This window comes from Schistocerca nitens, chromosome 6 (genome assembly GCF_023898315.1).
Source record: "Schistocerca nitens isolate TAMUIC-IGC-003100 chromosome 6, iqSchNite1.1, whole genome shotgun sequence".
In the NCBI taxonomy this organism is placed as follows: Eukaryota; Metazoa; Arthropoda; class Insecta; order Orthoptera; family Acrididae; genus Schistocerca; species Schistocerca nitens.
Genome location: NC_064619.1, coordinates 170,802,841 through 170,828,912, shown reverse-complemented (window position 1 = coordinate 170,828,912; position 26,072 = coordinate 170,802,841). Strand labels below are relative to the sequence as shown.

Here is a 26,072-nt window from a genome sequence, read left to right as displayed (position 1 = left end):
ATTCCACTGAAGTACAAAGTGCTGTCTTCCTTAATCACTTTCTCCCTTTGTGGAAGAGGTAGCTCTGACAGAGCTCAATCAGAACTAGGAAAAAGAGATGGTTTTGTTGCATGGTGCCTCTATCTCCATACCTCCATCATTTATATCAAAGGCTGTTGAAGTTTCTTAATCATGTAGCTTTTACTCTGGTGTATGTGTGTGTGTGTGTGTGTGTGTGTGTGTGTGTTTTTTTTTTTTTTTTTTTTTTTTTTTTACCATTAAGGAACCTCCTCCTTCTGTTATGATGGGGGGAATGCTAGAGCTGTAACTGGGAAGACTGTATGTGTTCAGTGATTGATGGATCTGTTTTGTTGTCTGCATCAGTGTAAATTTAACTGTGAATATACTTTTACAGATGCAGCCTTACATTGCATTTGCATATGCAGGTGTTGGTGTGATAATCTGCTGTTTCTGTTAGCATTGAGGCACTAGTCCTCAAATTTGGTTTTATGAGTGGGAATTCAAATGATGTCTTATGCTAGGAGGCTGTATTGCACTAGATTCCGTCATGAGATGTCAGCTGTCGGAGGCTCGAGTGAGACTGTAAGGGGAAAGTGCTGTGTGCACATACACGACATAGTTAACAAAGTCCTTGCTAGGCAAAATCAGCTGACATACTGTTATATGAAGGTGTAGTGGAGAAATCTGACTTATTTGTCCCTCCCAAACACACAAGTTTTTATATTTTGCCCCCTAACAGAATAATATTCGTATTTAATTGCACTGACTTATTTGTCCCTCCCAAACACACAAGTTTTTATATTTTGCCCCCTAACAGAATAATATTCGTATTTAATTGCACTCCATCATACATAACACCACGACTCCATCAATATTAACTTCCAAATGATGCAAGAGAATCCAGTGGAATGATCCCAACCTCTGACAGCATTAGAACAGCCAGCTTTGGCCAAGCTTATCATCCTTTTCTAATGAATGGAACATCATCAACAGTTTTACTTGCCCTCACTCCACGTAAGATTGTGGAGTGGTTTTAAGTTAAATGCAAAACATTGGTATTGCTGATTAGGAATATTAAGCCACAGTCTCTCTTCCTCTTGCCAATTAAATACAGGCAAGGAAAATTTGCTTACCACCATAATTTTAACCAGCTATATCAAAGTGGCAGCACATAAGCAGGTACATTTACTCACATGGCTCATGGAAATTAGTACAGATGGAGTAAAATGACCCTGTAGAATTTAATTTAACCATTCCCAACACTTAGACTAAGTATTGTGGCATCAGAGTACCAGGTGACTTGCAGTAATGTATCTCCAACTTATATGCAAATCTTTTTAAATCTTATGTTACTTAATTTTATGTTACAGCTTTGGAGTTGGCACAGAACAGATTCCTAGCCATCCTTTGCCATTTATTCACTACAACTGGGTAGACGTTACTGAGGAATTCTTCAAAGCTGTTAAAGGTAAGGGCAAATGACTCAGTCAGTGTTGCAAGTTCTGTTTACTTCTGGCATTATCAGTTATTTTACTGCCAAAATGATAAAACTTGTCCCTACTTTTTCTGTCTACTTTCATAACTTGAACCCCTCAGCATTTACTTTGACCTCACTCCATTACACTTGTTTTACTTTGGTTGGTATTCATTTTGTAACTACTTTTGAGGATACTATCCACTCTGGTGTGCTGATTTTTCAAGCCACCTGCTGTCTCGCAGGATTACAATGTCAGTGACTTTCCGTAATGTATTTTTTTTTCTTTTTTTCTTTTTCTTTTTTTTCCCTCCCTAAACTATAATTCCATTTCTAATTTAATCTCATTGTCCTTCACTGTGCCCTCTATGTACAGATTGAATAACAAGGGGTATAGGTAGCAATCCTGTCCCACTCTCTTTTCAATTACTGCCTCCCTCTCATGTTCTTTGAGTCTTCTATACATGTGCAACTTCTGCCCAAGTTATAGGTAACCTTCCACTCATTGTATTACATCTTTGATAACCTCATAATTTGAAGTACTGCTTCACGTGTTCCTATTTTTCCCCAGAATCCAAACTGAATGTCACTTTGGTTGGCTTCTACCAATTGTTTCATTCTTCAATAAAAAAAATCGTGTTACTATTTTTGCAAGCATGACTTGTTGAATTAATGGTATGGTAATCCTCATACCTGTCAGCTCCTGGCTGTAGACTATGTGACCAAAACTGCACTAACTTCACCATGCGTATTGCTGTCAGTGGCACCACTTATCAGTATATGTGGATTATAACAACATAATTTATGACAGTCAGTTGAGCATGGAAATGGGTAATGTTGTCAGTTCACTTTTAACTTGTTTTGCTGCTTAGCTTTGGCTCCAACAGTTGTGCATTTCTATACTGATTAGAATCATCGTGCCCTGTTAACATTCAGCATTCATTTTGCATTGCAGTATTGTAATAGCCTTACCACTATTAAGGCCACCATTTATTCTGGCTTTAAACATTCTGTTCTGTAAAGGAAACATGCTATGCAAGTTGTAATTTTGTGATTTTTTTTTTTTTTTTTTTTTTTTGTTCAAGTAACATGTTTTCTGTAGGATCCTGCACACTCCTCTAATATAGGGTGCCTAGGAAGCTGTTTTCTCGGATATCTAGACAATATTCAAGCAAATGTAATTAATGGAGTTTATTACAATAAATTGAATTGGCAGTACTTATTTTTGCCTTCTTACAGTGATGAGTCGCAAGCAAATGGTGACATGCAAATAATCAATGTCCTTTGATACATACAATTTCCATGCAAGCAAAACATAAGTCACTACTGAAGAGTTAGGATGACGATTTGTCTTCAAGTGCGGCTCTCCTAGTGTGTGTCTTCTAGTGTGACTCTTGTAGTGGGGTCGAGGCTAGCTGGAGCGAGACTTATATTCTCTTCCTATAGGTGCCACTCCTGTCATGGTGCAGTCCTAGTCAGTGTTCTGGTGGCTGATGTCATCTTGTAGCCTTCTCTGCAGTTATGTTCTGGGCCGATGTACTAGTCATATTGTTTCAAACAAGTAGCAGATATCTGAATCATGAATAATAAATTTTAATCCAAAACATTTTAAATATAATTTTTACTTTTTGGAAATGTTTATATTCAATACATTGCCTAATAGAAGACAATAAACAGTTTGAAACAGATAGATTTTTCCTTTTTTATTTCTAACAAGTAGTGGGTGCAGGAAGATGGGTCTTACCAATTTGGCTCAAACTATGTAAGTAGGAGCAGGTAGAGGACCATTTAAAGTTCCTAGAATAGACCTGTCAAGACATGGCTCACAAGACCTTCGCCTTCAGCAAGTACTTCATCCTCCAGCTCTACTTGAACAGTGCCATCATGGCCTGACACAACCACACTGACCAATTGTCCAATTGCAGTATCACTCATCGTGGATCGTGAACTCTACCTACTCCCTAAACATAAACTTCATAAGACATAAACTACTAAAACTTTCATTTTTCTTGGTTATTTATCTCAAACACTTGTACTTCTATTAATGAGATATTTTAATATTTAGGTCAGTTTTCTTGAACTTAGGCTTGAGCTCTGCAATGTCAGTTTCATTGTGGATTGCAGTGGAACGAAGATTATGTTCCACCAAATCAGTGGTCACTGCATAACACAGAGCAGATTCAATGTACTTCATTGAAGAAAATGTATTCACAAATGTATGCTGAATCGAAAAAAGGCTTTATTTTAATGGCTAAGTTTGCAGGTTTTGGTTAGTGATCTTGTGGCATTAATTCAAAAATTGCAGCATCTCTTTCTGTTTTTGATAGCATGAATGGATCATTTTGTAAACTGAACACTTCTCCTTGAAGATCAGTTTCAACACTGCCGAGACAGACATTCAGTAGTTTATTAAAGAAAGTGGTATCTGGTTCTAGAGACTTACAATCTTTAACACAACTATGAAACTGATCACAGACTTCATCAGTATTGGATTTAAACCTTGAAAAAATGTACTTTCTTGTATTTCTGTTTCAGTTTGCAGCAACTAGGGAAATGACATTTGATCATTAATAAAAAATGCAATAAATTGTTTAGTTTCCTTTTTATGCTATATCCCCTATGGAGATTTCGGCTTATGGCAGTGCTACATGACAAAGTATCTTTTTTTTAAATGTTCAGTGCCATTGTCACAACCAAATACTTTGGCCATTTCTGTTGGACATTCTTTCACTAGTACGCCATCACTGAAGCATTTCTGTGCTTTTTCTAATTTTAAGCATACCACATATGACACAGTTAAACTTGTGTATAGTACGTGGTGATTCAGGCACCCCTTGTACTACTTCTTTCTTTTTTTTCCAACTTATCTGCTAAAGCACATTGTTCGTCATAGAAGTGACACCCGTGCGATGCACATGGAGTAAAAGTTTGATCCACATTACTACCTTTGCTTTATTTTAAGCATTTTTTATGTGTCAGACATTGGGGTCTTCCATCAAAATTGTGTACAAAAATGTACTTAATCTCCCACTCATTGAAAACACTGTTTTCAGTATTCTTTTTTTGTCCCCCGACATTCTTAAGAATCGTTCTAGAAAAATAACGATAGCACCAACCAAAATGAAAACTAGAATAATAATCACAGTAATGACAATCTGACCAATAGCACAATAATAAGGAGAAAAAATCTGAACAAAACACCAAGTCCAAGAGGACTAGCAAAACAGTTATGCCTCTTCGAAGTTGGAAAGCCAGTGAAGGTGCAAAAGCCTATACATTGAGGAAACAGTTCAAGAGAAGCTGTCCCACTCAATTGCAGTTAAACAAGCAAACCATAGGCTGCAGCAAGGCTGTGGATATGCCATGTGACTAGAGATGAAGAGGGAGTGCTCAACAGAGGGTGTGTCTTGTGAGCCACGGTTTTACAGGCCTGCCGTATCAATTTTTATGCATACCAAGCATATAAAATCACTAGGGTGAAAGTAGGAGCACTGGTTTGATGCAGTGCAATTGAATGTATTGTAATGTAATCTTCTCTTGACAATAGTTGTTGTTGTTGTTGTTGTAGCAGCAATGCAGGAGCACTTTACAGTTTTTTAATTAGATTTTTGGCTTGGCAGTGGAAATATACACCAAAGCATTGACCAAGAAGAGTACATGTGGGTGGAATGATCGTAATATTACATGTTGCTTTGCCATCTTCATTGGTGAATGTCTTATCATACAATGACAAATCATCTTGGCCACCCTATGAATCCACCAATAGAAGGAATTTGTTGTTAGCAATTTATGGTTTTAGTGTTGTTTCCAAGAATTTTACATAAAGCTCTTTCGTTGTTTCCCTGACTTGGAGCAAGTAACGACAACATTCTCATGTTCTTCTTCTAATTTCTTGATGGTAGCAGCAACTTGACTGAACATACTGGCAGGCTCTAGAATACAAGGGGTAGCAGTTTCCCTGAAGTGGCTAAACTGTACTGCACTGTGCAAGACAGGGTGGTTTCTCACCAAAACAGTCTCTGCACCATTGTAATCCAGTGTCTTGTTATATGTTTGTTTATTCATATCATACTGGCTTCCAGTCTAGTCAGTGTTAATTATATAATCTATTTGCTGCTTCCTATGTTTCTTCAAAACATGCTACATTATTTTTGCTGATGAATTTGGTGATTTTTCAGTGCCTTATTGAATATTTACATTTGAAATATATTACCCCGATGTCACTAGTAATAAAGTGTAATTTGCCTGACAAATATGAGAATGCAACTGTCATTGTCCATTGTTGTAATATTGTCCTCATCATTTGTTCATAACATCCTCATGCATCCAGACACCTTTCCCATGTTTCGAGTTGATGAATACAATTTTGTTATTTCTAGTTCCACCATTTTGTCCATTCCATCTTGCCCTTTTCCTTGGCCTTGGGCCTTCTCTCTCTCTCTCTCTCTCTCTCTCTCTCTCTCTCTCTCTCTCTCCTCCCTCTCCCCCCTCCCCCCTCCCCACCCCTCCCCCTCCCCCTCCCTCCCTCCCCTGTGTGTGTGTGTGTGTGTGTAACTGTAACTGTAACTGTACATTGCCCCATATTTATTTATATGTTACGTATATTAAGAAACGGGTATATAAAAACATGTGCTTATTAGAATGCAACATTGTGTCAAAATTTTGAAGCAGTTGGTGAAGAACTTCCATAGATGTAAGATTTTGAATGAACAAACATTTACCTTTATATAAATAAAAATGTAAATGATCATTTGTTTAAAATCTTAAATCTCTGAAAGTTCTTCAATGATGCCTTTGAAATTTGACAGAATGTTGCATTCAAATATGCATGACTTTTTATATACACACATATTTGAATGCAATTTTGTGTCAGAATTTAAAAGGAACTGGAAAGAACTTTCAGTTTCAAGATTTGAGGTTTTTGGTAACAACATAGCTCTTTATATATTATATATATTTATGCACTTTATGGTGTTGCAGTAGGTATTTAAAAATAACCCTGTATGAGTGCAAGGTCATGTCAATATTTCAAAGCAGTCGGTGAAGACGCTTTTGAGATAGATGATTTTTAACAAACAAACATTTACATTTTTATTTATGAAGATAGTTAGCAATGACATGAAAATTCATGACGCCTTTCTTTTTTTTATCTTCATTAAGAAAAGTTGCAGTTTTGATGTGTTCTCCATTCACTTCAATGGTAGAAAATTCATGGTACATTTTCATTTTCCAATAATAATAATAATAATAATTTTTAATGGAAGATCACCACAGACACGTCACAAGACTATAACTATATATGCCATAACTATATATTTGTTGAAAACACAAAGCATCAAAATAGTCGTTTGAAACAATTCCTGTTTAAATGTATTAATTAAATTAAAGTAATTGAAACAAAACTGAATAGATTAATTTAACACATATAAATTGATTTTTTAAAATATATATATAAATAACTATTCTACTCAGGCGAGGTATTGTAGGTACTTGGAAGGATCACCTACCTCCTTCCACTCACACACTTTGAGTCAAATCGGTGAGATCCATTCTGCACCCTCCCGTTGTAAGTACTTCCTATGTTCCAAAATAAGTAATGTCTTATACGTACATATTGCACACAACAATAACTGAAAGAAAATGCTTCTATTTAGTTACAACCGTACTGAATAAAAGGAGTACTTTTATGTGAGCTTTCGTATTACGTTATGCTGTTGTAAATTCATGTCATAAAGTATACCAGAGATTTGGATCGACTACTTCATTAGTAGAATTTTATCCACTCTCTCTCTCTCCCTCCGTTTCCCCTCTCCAATATACATTGCAAAGACAAAAAGTCAACAGGAAAGCTTGCTCTAAATGTGTAAAAATGTAGTTTAATGCAGATCAGTAGTAAACATATCCTGTAATATTTAAATACAGTATTAGTGGTGTGCTGCTTAACACAGTCACATCGATTAAGTGTCTGAGCATAATGTTACAAAGCGACGTGAAGTGGAATGAGCAAGTTAGGACAGTTGTAGAGAAGGTGAGTGTCGTGTTAGGTTTAATGGGAGAATTTTAGGGAAGTGTTAGTCATCTGTAAAGGAGACTGCATACACAACACTTCCAAGGCGACCCATCCTTGGTATTGCTTTGAGTCTTTGGGATCCTCAGAAGGTTGTATTAAAGGTAAATATCGAAGAATTCGGAGTGTGCTGCTAGTTTTATTACCGGTAGATTTGATTGATAAATAAGTGTTACAGAAATACTTTATGAACTTAAATGGAGGGAAGAAATTGCTCTTTTTGTAAATAATTCTCGAGAAAGTTTAAAGAACCAGTGTTTGCTACTAACTGCAGAACGATTCTACTGCCACTGATGTACATCTCACTTAACAATTGCAAAGACATAATAAGAGAAATCACTCCATTGTGAGGGAAACAGACAATTACTGACTAGCAGTAGTACAAGATACTCTCCGCTATGCACCTTATGGTGGCGTGCAGACTGTGAAAGTAGGTGTAGATGTAGATGTAGAAATAAAGTACACAGTGAAAACGCATCACAGTTACATTACAGACTCAAGTGATGATGGCAAGATACTGAAGATAATTGTGACAACACTTAAAAAAAAAGAAAAAGAATTCATGACCAAACTCATTCTCTGATTGGTTGTTGCTATAGTATTTATCCCATGAGCAAAGAGCTGTGTGTCAGAGTTAATCCAATTGAGAAGTACCTTGTGGCAACATACAGATAGTGGTGTTGTCTCTGATTTCAGGTTGAACTGCAAATGCAGCAAAATATCCACCCTTAAAAAATGAAGCAGCCCAACCTTACTCGTACACAAGACTATTGACCATTGAGAAAGTCAAAAAACAGTTTCCATGTTGTGCTTGAGCTATGTAAACTTGCCTGCCCCAACCTACTTCAGCTACCTATGTACCACATATTAGGCCATATTAAAGATGCAAATGCTCATGTCTCGTGTGTGGCTTGGAGTGATACCACCAAACTATGAACAGGATTTTCTACTGCAAGAAATCAGAATATGTTATGTGGTGTTCTGGTGGAAGCATGCTAGGTGTAACATGTGATTATTGACATTTGCAAACACATTTAGTGTCTGCAGTGAAATATGCAGGTGAAGAACTATTCTTTGTAAATATTAAAGGCATGTGTTCTTATTGCACTATTTACACATGTTACAGGAGAGGTGCACATGGACATGCCAATCTCTTATTGTCTCTGCCACTGAAACAGCATTTCCAGGGATGAAAAATGGTCAGTAAAATCGGTAAAAGTCCATATTTTTCAGATTTGTCGGTCCTGGTTACTATTTTTCAGTTTTGGTCTTTAAAGTCATTTTAATGCCATGGCTTTTTTTAAAAAAGATTTATGTGATAGGGAAAAAAAGTTTGTAGGCAATAAAGTTTTATGTGACAGATTGATTGAACAATTAGAAAATGCTGCTAAAAGGCTTTCAGTCATAGCTGTGTTAATAGCCTTGTGCACCAAAGAGTCATTCTTGATGTCTGTATTGGGAATGTTATCTGAGTGATGTGAAGTCACTAAAAACATGAAGACATTTGACAAATCTGAGGATGTCAGAAATTTCACAAAATTGAAATAATATGTAAACCATATGAAAAAGATCACATAGGTCAAAATTTTTATAAAATTGTCTGAATGTGATTAAATGTTTTGTAGTTACAATTTCAACAAAGTAAGAAATATATTAGTTGTTGAAAGATCCTAAATGTGGTTGCATCTGTGATCAGATGGCTCAGTACCCTTTCAGTCTTTGTTTCGGTTGTTGTTTTAAATTGGTCTACAGAACCTCACCCTCTACCTACTGTTGCCTTCTGTATAATGATAATTTTGTGTGGCTCAGTGGCCTGGTGGAAGTTGTGGACACCACTTTGGTGACTTGTGTGTCCCTATCCTACTCCTGTTATCCAACCGGGTAAAGTGGCCCTAAATACTGATAGTTAAGTATGGGTTAACATTACTTAGAGATTCAAAAGACTTAATCTTGTTTTCTGTTCAAATGAAATAATTTAGCTCATTGTTAGTAATCATTACATTTTCTTGGATATCTATAATTAAATCATTATCCTTGGGAAAATTTGACAGAGAATGGTATGTACGATTTTTCATAGTAAACTGGTAACATTGTCATTAATGGAAGCTTTCCAGCTGCATGAAAAGTAGTTGACAATACAGAGGGCATATCAAACAGATCACATGATAAAACACTTTGATTGGCATTTAAAATCAATCCATTACCATTTAATTTGAGTGTAAAAGGTTGGTCCGGAGTGCCAGAAGTTGTACATCTAAATGTGAATTGAGAGTCGAATTAAAAGAGTAAATTATACCTTCAGAAAATTGTTTAAGAAATGGATGATACAGGTACATTAAATTCCTAGGACAATCATCTCTCCGAGAATTATTCATAAACAATTCTTTCTCACAGCTGTGCACTCTACTATCTAAAAATACTGCTGATTCTGGGCAAATTAACTTATGACTAGGTTTCCATGTATACAGACCGCACTCATTAAGAGAGAAATCTTTGATCCTTGCTGATCAGTAAATCATTTTCTAGCTGATTCATAACATGAAGGCCTGCTTGTTGCCACATGACAGGGTAAGTATAAAGTTTATGCAATCTGTACGGATTGGTCTGGATCCAATAGTGCACTACTTGAGGAAGCATTTTAACTAGTTTCTAGAGCTGTTCTTAAATTAAGAGCATCATTTCTAGCATTTGATAGATTGTCAGTAATTCTCAAAAGCAGTGTTCAGATTAAGTGAGTACTTGCAGGATTTAATCCTTCAAACAACTCGTGGATGGTTGCATTCATCTCACCACAAATTATGTTGAAATGTATAATAAATTGCTTTACAATTTGTTCAATAAAACTGTGTGATTAGTAATGGTTTTTTGTGTATTTATTAATACAATTATTTCACTAGATAGGTTAATTGAATTCATACTAGACTGTTGCTCAAGGGCAAAAATTTTGTCTCTAACGTCCATTATATCTCGGCTGGTTAAATTACCAAACACAGTACAAAGGACACTTATTCAAAAATGAAACCAGGCATGTTTGCACCTAATCAAAGTGTTGTTTGGCAGAAGGTTTAAGAAACAGTTAATCTCTTTTTTATAAGTAGCAAATGTGGCCTCCACCTGCATTTTGGCGGTAATCCAGTTGTTATACCAAGACATTCCATTTCCAAAGCTGTGACATTATTCTTGACTGAATGAATTAAATCAATTTGCTTCTTAAAAGAACTGAATTGTTGTTGAATCTCTCTCGGGTTTTATTTAAATACGAGCTTAGATTATCCGTTGAAACTACCATGTCCAGTTGTAGTTCAAACAAGACATCTGCTGTCTGTGGCACTGTTACTGTAGTATTAAAGGAACACATTGACATAGCAAAAATTCGAATTACAGTAAACATGGTTAATCTGTTCTAAACATTATAAAGTTAAACAATGAATATAATACAAATGCATCTCTTGCAGTAACCTGTGGAATAAAATGTTACACTTGCTCACTTTATGTAATAGTTGCAGTCTATATTTGCACAATACAGTTACATATGCACGTGTCTGAGAAACACATGCTTTGCACTCACTCACACTGCATACCTCTATGAAGATTGTAGGGGCGTCTGGGATTGGGTTGCTGGGTGTATCACGATGCTTCGGCCTGGACTGCAGCCCTGTGCTGCTCATTTCCTGGATTTAAGAACAGTTGGTCAGCCCCTCAGCTGATCCTCGTCGTCATCTCACGATGCTATAGAAAGTCACTCAGAAATGGTTTTGCATGATTGATATGAAGGCAATCAAGTGGAAAGCGAGTTGGAGATTAAGAGTAACTGGTGACAACACCTCTAAGATCTGATACCGCCCTTTCAAAACTTCTTAAACTTTTTGACCTGACTCTTCTTTAACTGCTCTGGACATGTTAACGCGCGTGCCTTTGTACCTGTCCCTGTGTGCTCTGAATGTGTTTACGTGTGCCACCAGTCCTTCTACATGGTACTCTGAATGTGTATACGCATGCTTGCTGCTTATGTAGTTCTGTGAACTCGCTCAGTGCAGCCATTTCATTCAGGGTGTGTAATTCTTAGTTGTGTTATTTGCATTAGCTTACAAGTCTGTTTAAGTAGTTCACTTGTTAAATTTGATTCTTAATCACTGATTATGCTTATAATGGTGATATAAACTTGAGAATCAACTCTTTTACAAAGAACTTTAGCTATGGTCTTGGCACTCCGATCAACTATTGGTATTGTGAGAAGATATCTGGAGAAATGATCTAATATGGTCAATAGTATGGTATTTATTTCCATCTTTGGTCTTAGGCAAAGGTCCGACGATATCAGATCCTACTCTTTCGAACGGTTCACTAGTCTCTGGCAGTTCTAGTAATGCTGCCTTAGTTTTCCCCAAATTGTTCCATTTGTTACAATAATCACATAGTGAAACAAACTCAAAAACATCTGCTTTACAACTTGGCTGCCAGTATACCTCAGCCATTTTGATGTTTGTTGCTTTTTTGCCATACTATATCCAGATAACAGTTTCGTCATGATTTGCCCTCTAAGCTCTCCGGAATAGTTTCCTTTACAAGCGACTTTGTACAGCAATCCATCTATTTTGACAAAACGTTGATCTTTTTCCAGATTTTGCATTTTTGATCTTCCTCTTGAGCTGCTTTTAACTTTTCTTCATGACTTACTCTTAACACAAACACGTACATTTTGTCTCATCATGTCAGCATGTATGTGTAGTTTGCCAGGTCAATGAATAACTTTAAACTGAAACTCACTCAGTCTCAAAGCACACCTTGTTAGTCTGGAACTTAGTTCCTTTAAGCTCAATAGCAATTTAAGTGCGGCATTGTCTGTAATCACTGTGATTTCTCTTCCTGTCAAATAACATCTGTTACGTATTATACCAAAAACCAAAACACAAAGCTCCTTTTCTGTTGTAGTATAACTACATTCTGCTTTGTTAAACTGTCTGGAAGCAAATTATATTGAGCGTTCATGGCCATCAATTTTTTTAATACAAAATAGCACCAAGAGCAAAATTTGAAGCATCTATTGAAAGAATGAAGGGCTTGCTGAAACCAGGATCGAGTAACAGTGGAGCTTTGGTTAGGGCTGTTTGAAGTTCGTCCATTGCCTTTGTGCGTTCTGTTGACCAATTGAATGTAGTTCCTGTCTTAAGTAGCCATGTCATTGGACATGCTATATTTGCAGAACTGGCTATGAGATGCCTACAGAAATTTGCTAATCCCAAGAACGATTGTAATTCCTTTAAATTCTGTCTCTTGGGGAAGTTCTTGACAGCTTCAATTTATTTTGGATCATGACGGATGCCTCCGCTGGTTAACATATCTAAGATAGTTCACTTGACTTTGTGCAAAGTGACATTTATCTTTTGACAAAGGCAGATTTGAATTTCTTATACACTCAAAAATGACTTGAAATCACTCAGTATGCTGTTTTATGTTTCTACCGAAAATTATTACGCCATCAAGGTATACAAGAGCTTGTGTTAGTGTGAGTCCTCGTAAAACTGAATACATTAGATGCTGAAAGGTGGCTGGCACATTGCAAAGTCCAAATGCCATAGCAAGTATTTATTCACTCTTGTTGTTGTAACAAATGAAGTTTTTGCTCGATCTTTCCTTTGGATGCACTGTCAGCTGATGATATCCACTTGTTAGATCAAAAACCAGAAAAATTTGATGCCTTCCCAAAGAATTCAGAGTTTCTACCAGGTTTGGTAAGGGCTAAATGTCTAGTGTGGTTACTGCATTCAGAGCTTTGTAGTCCATCCAAAAATGGATCTGTGGTTCTCCGTAAACAGATTTCTTTTTAACAGTGATGACAGTGAACACCATAGCAGATCTGCAGGATGTCTTGGTTCTATAATTCCGCCTTCCAGTTGTTCTTTAACTATTTATTCTACCAGCTCTTTTTGACTGAATGGTATTCTGTAAGGTTTCTGAGTGGTTGGTGCTGCATTTCTAATATGTATATGATGCTGATCCAGATGAGTAACAGGTAAATCTGAAAGTTCTCAGAAAACATCTGCATACTCCAATAAAACAAGTGCTAAAACCTTCCGCTCTTGAACTGTTAAATGTTCTATCTTCTGCCAAATCTTATTCTTTGGTTCATTATTAATTTTGACTCCTGTTGTGCAACTTTTCAGTACTACTCCAAAAGTGTGGCTTTATAACTGCGACATTTGTAATCACTTTTATTTATGCTCAGCATTTCAGCAACTTTCACTCCTCATAGCAATATAATGTTTTTGTGGCTCATGTTAGTTATTGTTATTGGGACTCTAGCTACTTTCTGTCCCGCCATTGTAGCCATGCCTACACTTCTGAAATCATAACAATGCATTTTATCCAGTAACTCACATTTATCCAACTGTTTGGTCGATAACAGAGTGCCGTCATTGCATCAGGGTGACTTGACTTCAACATAGATTGTTTTTCCTGCTCCCTGAGGAGTTTGCTGAGGCTGATTAATTTCTACATTGACTCGGAGGGATTGAACTGATGCGTCAGTCAGGTTGATAGAGCCCATGATGTCAGTGTTGCTGCTCCTTTTAGTACCATGTGAAGAATGATTTCTTACATCATAATTTCTTCAACCTAATCTGCTCCTTTTGTTTGCGACAAATATTTCTGCCCTGTTTGCGGACAAGAAATCAAATCCAAGTACACCAGCTTAACAAGTTTCATTGTTTGAAACTACTTGCATTCTTGCTGTGTATTTTTCTTGGCCTAAATATAATTTTATATCAATCTTTCCATTGTTACACATCTTGACCCACGCACCTTTAGTGGTGGTGGTCTTAACTTATCCCTTTTGTCAATGTAACATCACATTCATTAGTGATATCTGTGCTCTTTTATCAGTAAGTAGGTACTTTTGTCAGTGTATTACCTGTGCTCGTGTATCAGTAAGTAGCTTGATCTGTCGTCCATGATATACAGCACCGTCAGAAATTCATTGTCGATCTGATTTTTGGTGGAGCCAACAGGAATCACTGTCTTGGGCAGGGGGGGGGGGGATGGTGTGGTGGTACATATGTCTCCAAACTCGGTAACGATCCAAGTCATCTGTTGCTCGCACCACCCTTTCTTTTATTGAGGCAATCTCTCGATATGTGGCCCAGCATACCACTATTGTAGCAAATTTGTTTCTCCTTACAGTCTTTACCTTTATGACCAGGCTTGTTATATCTGTAATAGTCTGCATTTGTGTTGAATAAGTGACACTCTTCTTTTTGCATATCATTTGGCCGTTATAATGCTTTGGTGAAGCCAACAACTCCTTCTAAAGTGGTCTTACACTGTGCCAGTCTGACTGCTTTACCTACTTCCTTGCCTACAACCGTTGGCTTCAAACAGCTGAAAGTGGGTCTCATTCTCGTACGTTTTGTGTGTTAATGTTTTTAACTCCGTTGGCAAACTGCTTGATAGATTCATCTCTTCACATCCACAGTCCATGTAGTTGCTCTGTGCAGAATCTGATAGCATTTTCCCACTTGAATCTCTGAACAACTGTCACTTTGAATTCATTGTAGTTTTTTGATTCCATGCAAGTGGACTCTGTGGTACTGAAATTTTGTGTGGCTCCCTGAATTCTTAATTTAGGATCTGCTAATCTATCTGAAGGTAAGGGAATTAGAATTAATGGAAGAAGGCTTACCAATTTGAGATTTGCTGATGATATTGCCTTACTGGCCAAAGACTTCGCAGAGCTCCAAAAACTTAGTTACAGATCTTGCATCGGAATGTCAGCTGGTTGGCTTGAACATGAACCTTTCCAAAACAAAAGTAATATCCAACAAAAGGGTCCCAGCTGGATATGTGAAAGTCAAGGACAGTCTACTAGAAGAGGTCAGTGAATATGTCTACCTTGGCCAGATTATAAATATGAAGGGAGGCATAAGGCCAGAAATCTATCGACGCACCAAACTTGGCTGTCAAGCATTTGGGAAGAATTCAAAAGTATTCAGATCAAAAATGCCAGTAAATCTGAAGAAAGCAGTATTTGATCAATGAATTCTTCCTGTGATGACGTATGGCTGCGAGACATGGACACTGAACTCATTCACAAAAGGGAAACTTAGGACAGCACAGAGAGCCATGGATAGATCAATGCTGGGCTATACAAGAAAGGACAGGAAAAGGGCAGATGACATCCGGTCTGTGACGAAGGTTAATGACATCTTAGAGAGAGTAGGTTCCTTGAAATGGCAGTGGGCTGGCCACGTTGCAAGAAGAAAAGACAACAGATGGACGAAGCTAGTACTGGAGTGGAGTCCGAGAGAGCACCGGAGGCCTAGAGGAAGACCACCAGACAGATGGGACAAAGACATCAAGAAGATCGCTGGTAACACCTGGCAGAGAACTGCCCAAGACCGTCCCACTTGGAGAAGACTTCTGAAAGCCTACCTGAATCCACAACTCGGAAGAGGCCACATCATCTAATGATTGAATTGGCTGATGATGATGATGATGAATCTATCTGAATCGGTCCACGAATCCAACAAGGCAGTCCCTTCAAGTTTACAGAAGAATACTTTCACATCTTCCTTGCGTTTACCGCTAAACACTAGTGCTAAAGGCAATGATGAGGAATTCCTCATGGGCCAGCACTGCAAGAGCTGTCATTTGACGAGTCATGTGGAAGACTGCACTCACTTCAACTGTGTCTAAACATTGAATCTCTTTTCTCAAATTGTTTACAACAGTTTGCAGATTGACCGTGTTACTTGTGTTAGATTCTGCTGTACATTGATGTGCGCCAACAAAATCACTCTATTACAGCAAAAGTTTTACAGATCCATCGCTGCCTTTCATATTGTAGCCAAATCTGATTAGACTAACATGAGTTCCAGCATTGGATGACACTGTATTGTCAGATGGTATCCATCCTGCTGCTGCTTCGCCATGGATATGTGACAGGAACCCAGAAGTTCTCAGAACTTTACACATTGCTGCATCTCCTCAGGTCTGTAGGATTTCTGTAATTGATCCCCATGCTGACACCACTTCTATAAGGCGATTATGAGTTTTGTGTCCTTGGCCAAGGGCTTGCCTTTGGTATTTGTAAGGAATATTGCAGGCATTGTGTCTAAGTGGCACAGAAATACACAAACTGTGACTTATTAACCATCACCACTTTATTTCTGTAAAAAATTTATAATAATATGATTGCTCATTGACCTGTCATAACAGCCTCTGACGTCTTGCCATGAACAAATCCATTGTGAACCACAAAAGACCTAAATTCCGCATTGAAACCAATTGCTTTGGAAACAGTTTTGCCCAGCAGGTGGCCAGCGATGCAACGCGACTACTGCGTGCATGGAGATGTTCTGCGGCCAGTGTATAGTGACACTGCAATTCATCAACATTCCAAGATAGCACCAGCTCACACTTGTACTCACACGAGGTGGCTGCATCCAAACCTGTAAGGCTCACATGTGGTTGTGTCATAGAAAAAATATATATACAATCTCAACAAAAAAAAAAAATCACCTCTCAGACATTATAGATAAGTGAGCATATGAAGAAACAATCCATATTGCTAGGACCACTCATATTGTCGACTGAAATGAAGCTCTAATTCACATTATTAATCAAACAGCAGCTACAAACTGACAGGAAAAAACCTACAGATATGGAATTCTCTGTCTGGTGCTTCCTTGCCACATGTGTTATTTTGGTTTTATAAGAGTTGCGTGCACACACAGATGCAAACTATGATCTTGCCAATCTTACATTCCCTACATTCTGAGCCTTTGTACTGTATTTCCTATAATTTTTTGTATTATGTTCTCATCCATTAATATGAGCAAGAATTGTAACTGTGCAAAACTTCAGATTTGAGGTTTCATGATAAATACATGTATTTGATTTCAGTGTTTCTAAAGTGCTGTCTGTGTGTCAGTCTCTGAGTGTGTCTGCCCCTCTCTGTGTCTGATTGTAGTTCATGATCTTATCTGGTTAATTGTGATTTTTAAGTTATCCATGCCGTTTTTTAAAAGAAATTTTTCTAAAAATAATAATATGGAGGTGACATTTGTACATTGCAGTGGCCTGGTAGTTCACAGCTGTGTAGGGGGTCATTCCTCCTCAAATCATCCAGAAATTTTAGGAAATGACACTCATTGTCACGCAAATCCGTGAAATTTTGGGTAATGGAAGTTTACCTAGATATATTCACATTTCCAAAATGTAAATGTTGCACGTCAATTCCTTTTTCAATTATGATAAAAAGAAGTTGTATAGATTCAGGAATTCAGGCTTTCATAGACAAGCTCTTTTATAATTTAAAAATGCAATAGTTTCTACAGCTTTTGCAGTGGAAGCTTGGTATTTTTAGTTAAAGAGGAAGGTTTATATTTTTATAGTTATGCTTCTTGTAGTGAATATCCATCATCTACATCTCAGAAAAAATTGTAAATAATTTCTTTTAAACAAAATTCATGCATGGACATTATAATTTTTTTAAGGTAGTGCCCCCTCATAGATACCCTTTAAAAATTTACAGTATAATTATAAATATTCCATTATGTCACATAAAAAGAATCAGTTGGTACACATAATGGAAAGTGTGAAAAACAACATTATTGTAAAATAAATATTGAAGTTTCTAATTCATGACTACCATGTCACTACTAAATTGCTGAAGTTGGTTACACTGGATTTCCCTAGGAACAAATAATGTCTAAGAACACTGTTTTATTGCAACTACGTGTTGTATCCAGAGTCAGTTAGTAGTTAAAAATTCAATTGTTGCAGTTTTTAACTATTCATTCCAAAAAAAAGTAAGCCCCCTAATGTTACAATAATAATGTGAAATACTTTTGTAATGAGACAATGGGATAGAAAGATTTTTCATTATTTAATTACTTTTCAGGTTACACGAATCATCTTTTGAATAATTTACAACAAATATTTGTTTTATGACTGAAGCAGTATGGAAAGTACAAGTAGGCAGTGTTTTCTTGGACAGTAGCTGCAAGATATATTTGATAATGCCCTGACTTATATGAATGAACTGACCAGTGAAGAACAAGAACTTTTATTATGGTGAAGCAACAGTCATTCACACTGTGATTTAAGTGTTTCATGTGTGTGTGTGTTAAACGGAAAGACAAGTACCTGCACAAATTCTCTCTGCATAAGAAAATTTGCTGTGATTCCTTCTGGTGCCAAAAATGATCTGTTTCTTCTGGATTGCATGGAATTAGTTTAGAAAAGACAAAAGACCTTCAAAATGGGAAGCTTTGGGATTATACCTGGAGAGAAAATGTGCCCAACCTGTATCAAACTTATTACTGAAAAACAAGCAAGTGACGATTCATTAACAGACTATATAAATGACAGTATTTGAAGGTGCAGACTCCTGAAAAATTTTGTGCTCAGTAGTAGCTTAGGAGTATCTCCTGCAAAGCTGCATTCAATTGCTCGACATAGTCAGTATGCAGCGGCCAAACGAAAATTGGGATCAGCAGCTGGGGCTCTGAAAATTAAAATTTCTCATACATATCAAGTTGAGCTGGCTGGTGATGCAAGCACTATCCCTGACAGTGATTTAACAGAACTGGAAGAAAAGGCAAAACATCATGATAAACTCATGGACAAAATCAAACAGAAAATTGAATATGCAAATAATCGTGAAAAAATTCAGTTACTTACTCTTGTGCTGCCAGCTTGGTCTCGACAAAGTCAGTTCCAAATTTCAGGTTTCTGTATATTTGGTACGACAAGCAAGAGCTCTTTTAATGGGGAAGGGTATTTTATTGATGGCTAAGCAAAAAAGAGGAAAGACATTGCCACATGATAAGTAAAGAGTTTTTATTTGGATGACGAAAACACAAGAATAATGCCTGAGGAAAAAAGACAAAGTGAACACTAGCAAAAATACCTGTGAACAAAAGCTTCTTGTTTTAAGTAATTTAACTGAACTGTATTCTCTCTATCCTGACATATGCATCAGAAACCTGGGTTATGAAAGGAAGAGAGGAAAGCAAAGTACAAGCTAGTGAGATGAAATTCTTGAGAAACAGTATTGTAGTGACAAAGATAGACAGGTTAAGAAATGAGAGGATCAGAGAGTTAATGAAGGTGGAACCATTACAGGAGGAAATAGAGAAATCAAGGCTGAGATGGTATGGACACATTAAGAGAATGGAGGAGAAGAGGATACCCAGGAGGATACACGAGATGAAACTGGAAGGAAAGAGACCAAGAGGAAGACCTAGAGACAGACGGCTGAAAGGAGAAGAAGAATGCATCCAGAAGAAAGGAGAAGACCAGACCAAGGTGAAGACGGAGAGATGGTGGCAAGACAGAAGACAATGGAGAGGCCTATGCTCCATACAGACCCGGCCAGAGGCTGGAAACTGTCCAAGATGATGATGATTATGATGATGATGATGATTCTCTCCATAAAAAAGTATCCTGAAGACAAAGTAGGATTCTCAAAATTTGCTTCTCTTTGACCAAAAGAGTGTATACTTGCAGGATCATCAGGAACACATACCGTATGTGTGTGCATTTACCACCAAAATGTTAAATTACCTCTAAATTCCATTTCTATTAAAGAAACATACCAAGATATAATTAAAATAATAACTTGTGATAAAAATAACCGAGCCTGTATGCTTCGTATGTGTGAAAAATGCCCCACCAGTTCATTGCTTCAAATCCATTTAGAAAACAAAATAGAAGACCATGATCCTGATGAGATGGTTCAGTACAGTCAATGAGTATCAACTGATAGAATGACTTTGTGTCCAAATCACTCCTCTATCAGAATTCTGTGGCACACTAAGAAAATTGAAAAACTTGCTCCACACTCTTTTATTTCTCAATCACAATCTGATTATCTGAAAATGAAGAAGGAAAATCTCAATTTTGTTGTTCAAGCTGAAGTACAGGGGTACCATTGGAACAATGGCAGCGGCACTCTTCACACTGTCCATATATATTACAAAAAGGACAAACAGTTGCATGCTAAAAGTATTTGTATTGTTTCTGATGATCTAGAATATGATGTTGCCTTGGTGTACGAACTCAGAAGACTGTATTGAATTTTGTTAAGTGTGAATTTTCAGAAATTCGACTTGCGTATTTAGACTATTTAACTGATGGTTGTGCTGCACAATATGAAAATAGTAAGAATTTCAGAAATATCTGCTACCATAAACACGACTTCAACATAAAGTGCAGCTGGTCCTTTTTTACTACCAGCCATGGCAAATCTCCTTGTGGTGGTATTGGTGGCACTGTTAAAAGACTTGTCACAAAAACTAGTTTGCAAAGAGTCTATAAAGAGTAAATACTTACAGCTTCACGGGTATTTGAATTCTGTCGCAAGAACCTGCAAGACATTTCAGTTCTCTTTGTTTCAAAAGGTAAAATGGTACAAGTCAGACATTATCTTTCTCATTGCTTCACAAGTGCAGAAACAATTCCTCGAACACGACCTATGCATCACATTGTACCAATATTACCAACCAAGATTGAAGCAAAAAGGCTGAGCTGCGATACGGATTTTAGTATTGCGCATGATTTCTCAGATGCACTTCCGCCACTAATGCCAGAATGCACTGTGGAGCCCAACTGCTGTGTTGGATGTGCATATGACTCTTCTTGGTATTTAGCAATCGTTGAGGAGATGAATTGTGAAGGAAATGTTACAGTAAGGTTCATGCATCCTGATGGACCATTCCTGTCCTTCTGTTGGCCTCATAATGATGTTTCTTTCTCTCTTCTTCTGTGTGAAGTTGATATCACTACAGCAATAGGCTGTACTTATTCTCTGAGCAAAGATTCCTCAAAGTTGGTGGAAGGAAAGTGTTTCTCATACAAAAAAATATTATCTAAGCGTCAAAGTGTCTCGCCACATGTGTAGTTCCAAATCAACTTGAATGCAGATTGCAGGACCAGCTTTTTATGCAATATTGACAATATTAGCTTTTGACAAAATGCATAAATATTATAAACAAAATGCTATGTATTTTTACATTGAATTAATTTGGTTATGGCAGAGGTAAGAAAGTGTTCATAAGCCTTGTAATGTACTAGTTGCCCTATATTTTATAATGTGTAATTTTGTTTCATATATTGCAATTTTTGTTCAGTTTGGATATTGTTATGTGTACTTATGTTGTTAATGTTTCTTGAGTAGTAATCGTACTTCTCTCCAGTATATATATATATATATGTATCACAATTTTTTTCCCCAGTGCCATTAATTTTTCAAAACGATTTTTTTGTGTGACAAAACTTTATTATTTGTAGATCACTTTCTAATTTTTTCAATGTTTTCCAGAGGGGGTCAATTGTCAAAAATATTTTTTTCTAATTTAACAATAAAATAAAATAAAATTAATTTATAAAAATTTAATTGGACAATTCTAACACACTTTCAGAAACTACATGTCTGAAAGGATATTCAGGGAAAAAATTGTCAGCATACCATTCTTTGTTTAAAAACTGCAGCCAATTTTCAAATTTTTACAGTTTGATTTGAAGTAACACATTGCATCAAACTTTCAGCAATTGCTACCAACAGAATGTATATGAGGCAATAAAAATTGGCAAAAGTTCATAATATTAGATACGAAAGCAGTACACAAAATCTCAGTTCACAACTAAATAGTGGGTGTAATGGCCTGGATGACTTGACATGGAATGACCCCAGACAGGGTGCGACCTATACTGGAATGAGGGCAGGGTGGAGCCCTATACCAGCATGAAACTTTTGATCTGGAAATACTCAATAAATTTTACCGTAGGATTTTAATAGACACCCCACTTATAAATTTCTCTCTCTCTCTCTCTGATGTAGCTGTCTTTATATTTTTTTCCGGTTAAATGGGTTCCTTCCATCTAAAATATGGGAAAATGTGCTGTTTAGACAATCCTGGATGTAACAGTGATGATGTAATTCCATCCTTTGGAGCTACACCATCATTTCTGCTTCATTCTGCTAAACAAGCTGCTTCAAGGATAGTTAATGTGGTATTTGAAAATGATTAGAGAGAACTTTGGTGCCTGTCCAGCTTGTGAAAAAAACCTTTTGAGGCAATGTTTCCTGGAAGTGTTCCTTCTAAGTTCACACTTTCAAGACAAAGGCAAGATATTTACTATGTGATGCTTTAGCTCCAGAAAAATAAATAAATAAATAAAAATGGTGGATAGTATTGGATGAGCACATTTCTATCTTCCTTTTAACAGAACTGTGAATGCAGATTCAAAGAAAGAGCTTCAGACTTTAGTTAAATACTGGTTTGATAAATGAATATGACGTGACGTCTAGACACTTTCTTCATTGATAAAGCCACTGTGGGTGATCTTTACTCCAAATGAAATGAAGTCTTGGATAATGCACAGCTTTCTTGTTCGAAGGTATTGATGATGGGTTGTGATGGATCCAGTGTTAACAAAACTGTGAATTGTCTTATGAATGATTCTCTTATTCTGTTAAGAAGAAAACAGTTGATTGATATTGGCATGTGTAACATACACATCATCCGTAATGTATTCAAAAAAAGGATTACCAGACTTTGGTGAAAGTGCTTCAGACATGATTGTGTTCCTCTCTAAATTTTTTTTTATGGCCAAACATCTTGTTGGGAAGATTTTGAAAAAAACGCAATTGAGTATGAAACTTCTCGGTCATTGGTTTATGAAATATGTTTCCTCTAGATGGCTGACATCAGAACCAGCTGGAGAGAGACTTTTAGAATAATGGTCAACTGTTGAAAAATATGTTCCTCAGTTTATACCCCAGCACAAATCAAGCTGACGAGTTCTTTGAAATACAAAAATATTGTTAAACTATTAAATGACAAAACTACCAAAGTAGAAATTGTAATGTTATTGGATAGATTTAAAATACTTACACAAGCTTTCAGAGCCACTGGCTCTGAAAGCTTGTACAAGTTTTACCTTCTGTAGTGTGTGTGTTCTTCTGCCGCCACTTGATGAGTAGATTTTTTTATCTATCTAATTATATTATATTGTCAAAAATTGATTATTTTTGTCGTTAAAGTAGAAATTACGTTTGCTTGTGCAAATGCTCATACATGTTAAAGATTCTTTCAGAAGAGGAGGGATCCTTTAATGCATCTAATCTATAATGAGTTCACAAACCATTTCAGAACACCCACAAATCAATTATTGTTAGGGCTACTCCATAGTGTCTGGAAGCATTTTGTAATAAATGTTACTGACCATTGAAAAACAGAGAGAAAGTGACTATCTCAAGAAGTTAAGTGCACAAAATAGACCTTATATTCCCATGCAGGCTAGAAAGCACTGTGTCTGCTCGAGCACATATTTTGGAAAAGTCGTCTTTGGATAAATTTGTGTTGTGGTACATTCAATTTTTGCATCCTGCAAAGACAATGAAATAAGGATGTTACTAAAACTTAGTGAAATTAGCTGCAGTTTTTCCGTTTTTCCAGTTGAGCACAATGAACATGCACTAGTTGATGAATGGAAACTATTGACATTACAGGAAGAAAGTTAGGTAGGGATAAGAACCCAGTCGATATTTACTGCAGTCAGTTTTTTGAAAAGACATATACCTCTGGAAAAAAAGAAATATGCTACTGCTACAAAAATTGTGAAGGCTGCACTTGCACTTTTGCACATCAATGCAGATGTAGAAAGGGGATTGTCATTATTTGGGAACATCTTGAATGAAGACACTGCAAATATGTGTGATAGAACATTGGATGCTTGTTTGGCTGTAAGATGCTGTAATGAATTTGTTTGAGCAGTAAGTTCACTGTATAGTTATCACTCAGAAATTTCTTCAGTTGGAACGCACTGCTCATATCAGACAACAGCAGTACTGAAAACACAAGAAGAGAGCGGCTGGAGGAAAAACTGTGGAAACAAGAACAACACGATAAAGAAAAATTGTTGCAAGCAAGTACAGAGGTTAACTTCTCATAGTCGTGTAGAATTTTTTAAAAGACGCCATATTCACCATTGACAGTAGACGTTATTTATTTCACAATTGCAATTTCGGCTTTTGGGCCAATTTCACGCAGTATTGCAAAAGATTTTGCATACAACATAAGATTAAACAGCCAATCGGTTGCCACAAACAGTAGGTATATTGGCCTAGGTTTTGACACCTGCTAGGAGTATCTTGATCAGAATAAATGTTACTAAATCCTATAAAATAATACATAGGAAATGAGGTCTGCCCAAAAACAAGATGACAGTATTCATGATGCACAAAGGTTACTTGCGTAAAATTACATTGCTAAAAAGCAAGAGAATTTGGAGCAGCGAAGCTCCTGTCAAAAGTAAAATATAACATTCTACCCTTTGCCATGTGTGCCCAGCTGAGAATGACTTCAGACTGATTGGCCCAGTGGCTTAAGTTGCTGACACAAAAACAATAAGAGTTGTGCCACCTGTTAGGCATGGGCAGTAATGTGCCCATTTGAAACATTATAGGCCATTGTACCTACCGTTTATCTGTGACCGGTTGACTCTTTAATCCTGTGTTGAAACTGATATATGGTTGCTGAATAACAGCAATGTTCAAAACTGTAATATTTTGCTTCATCGCATGTCAGACTTTAAAATCCCGTGACAGGTATACATGTCATTGTCAAAAATAATCCTTTTCACTGTAGAAATACAGTAACATCAACAATGTTAACATTGATATCAGTTCATGTAATTTACATCATTTCACATTGTTTAGAGCTTAGCATTTGTTTGATGTTACTCTCTCTGTAAGTAAATATTGGGCATGGTTCAAAGGCACAGAGGAAACTGAAAGAGGAAGAAAAGGAGAAAATATTGACTGCTGATGGATAATTGGATGCTGTAAATGAGTCGTTAAAAGAGCAATAAATAAAAGTGGTTCAGCAGGAACTAGTGTGGCCCAAGCAATGTTGCAGAATGCCGCAAAATTTGTGGAACAGGAAGTGAAGAAAATTAAAGGCATAGAAAATGTGGAGGAGGCATTGAGTCACAGAAAGACACAATGAAAAGACTGCTGAACATTTAAGCTTCTGGACAAAAAAAAAAAAAAAAAAAAAAAAAAAAAAAAAAAAAAAAAAAAAACAACCTCCCTCAGAAATAGAAAACATGCACACGCACATTCATGTTTTGTTCTTTGTTTTACAGCCTCTTTTTTTGTATAGTCATACTTAACAGGTTGCGTGGGTTAATACCGTCTTTTGCGACTGTAATAAAACTATATGAATGCATGAGTTCATCTTGATGGGCTATGAATCCACCAACTTCAGTGTAGATGCTTAACTACATTCGACCTGTGGGAATCTGAAAATAGTGGACATAAAGGATATGGATGGGTATTCGGATAGGTGGTGCTCAGTGGGAGTGTGGTCAGCTGGCTGGTGTGCCTAGGTAGTCAGTGCAATTGCAATAAACAGTTGTGTCCAAATGGCACAGTGGTTTATGCAACTGTCTAGTAAGCAGATCCCACATTTGAGTCCCGGTCCGGTTCAAATTTCACTCGTCCCTGCTGTTTCCACATAAAGT

General features: G+C 36.8%; 1 protein-coding gene across 2 annotated transcripts in view; it reads left to right on the top strand.

The window, feature by feature from the left end:
* The window catches only part of LOC126262436 (N-alpha-acetyltransferase 35, NatC auxiliary subunit), a 135,169-nt gene that overhangs the window by 22,459 nt on the left and 86,638 nt on the right, over nucleotides 1-26,072 (top strand). Inside the window, exons 2-3 of one of the 2 annotated variants that reach the window (XM_049959083.1) lie at nucleotides 1,371-1,468; nucleotides 8,668-8,740. In XM_049959083.1, the coding sequence (XP_049815040.1) occupies nucleotides 8,731-8,740 (10 nt within the window). In that variant the 5' untranslated portion in view covers nucleotides 1,371-1,468; nucleotides 8,668-8,730. The remainder of the gene's footprint in view (nucleotides 1-1,370; nucleotides 1,469-8,667; nucleotides 8,741-26,072) is intronic. The other variant, XM_049959082.1, reaches the window with a different exon arrangement.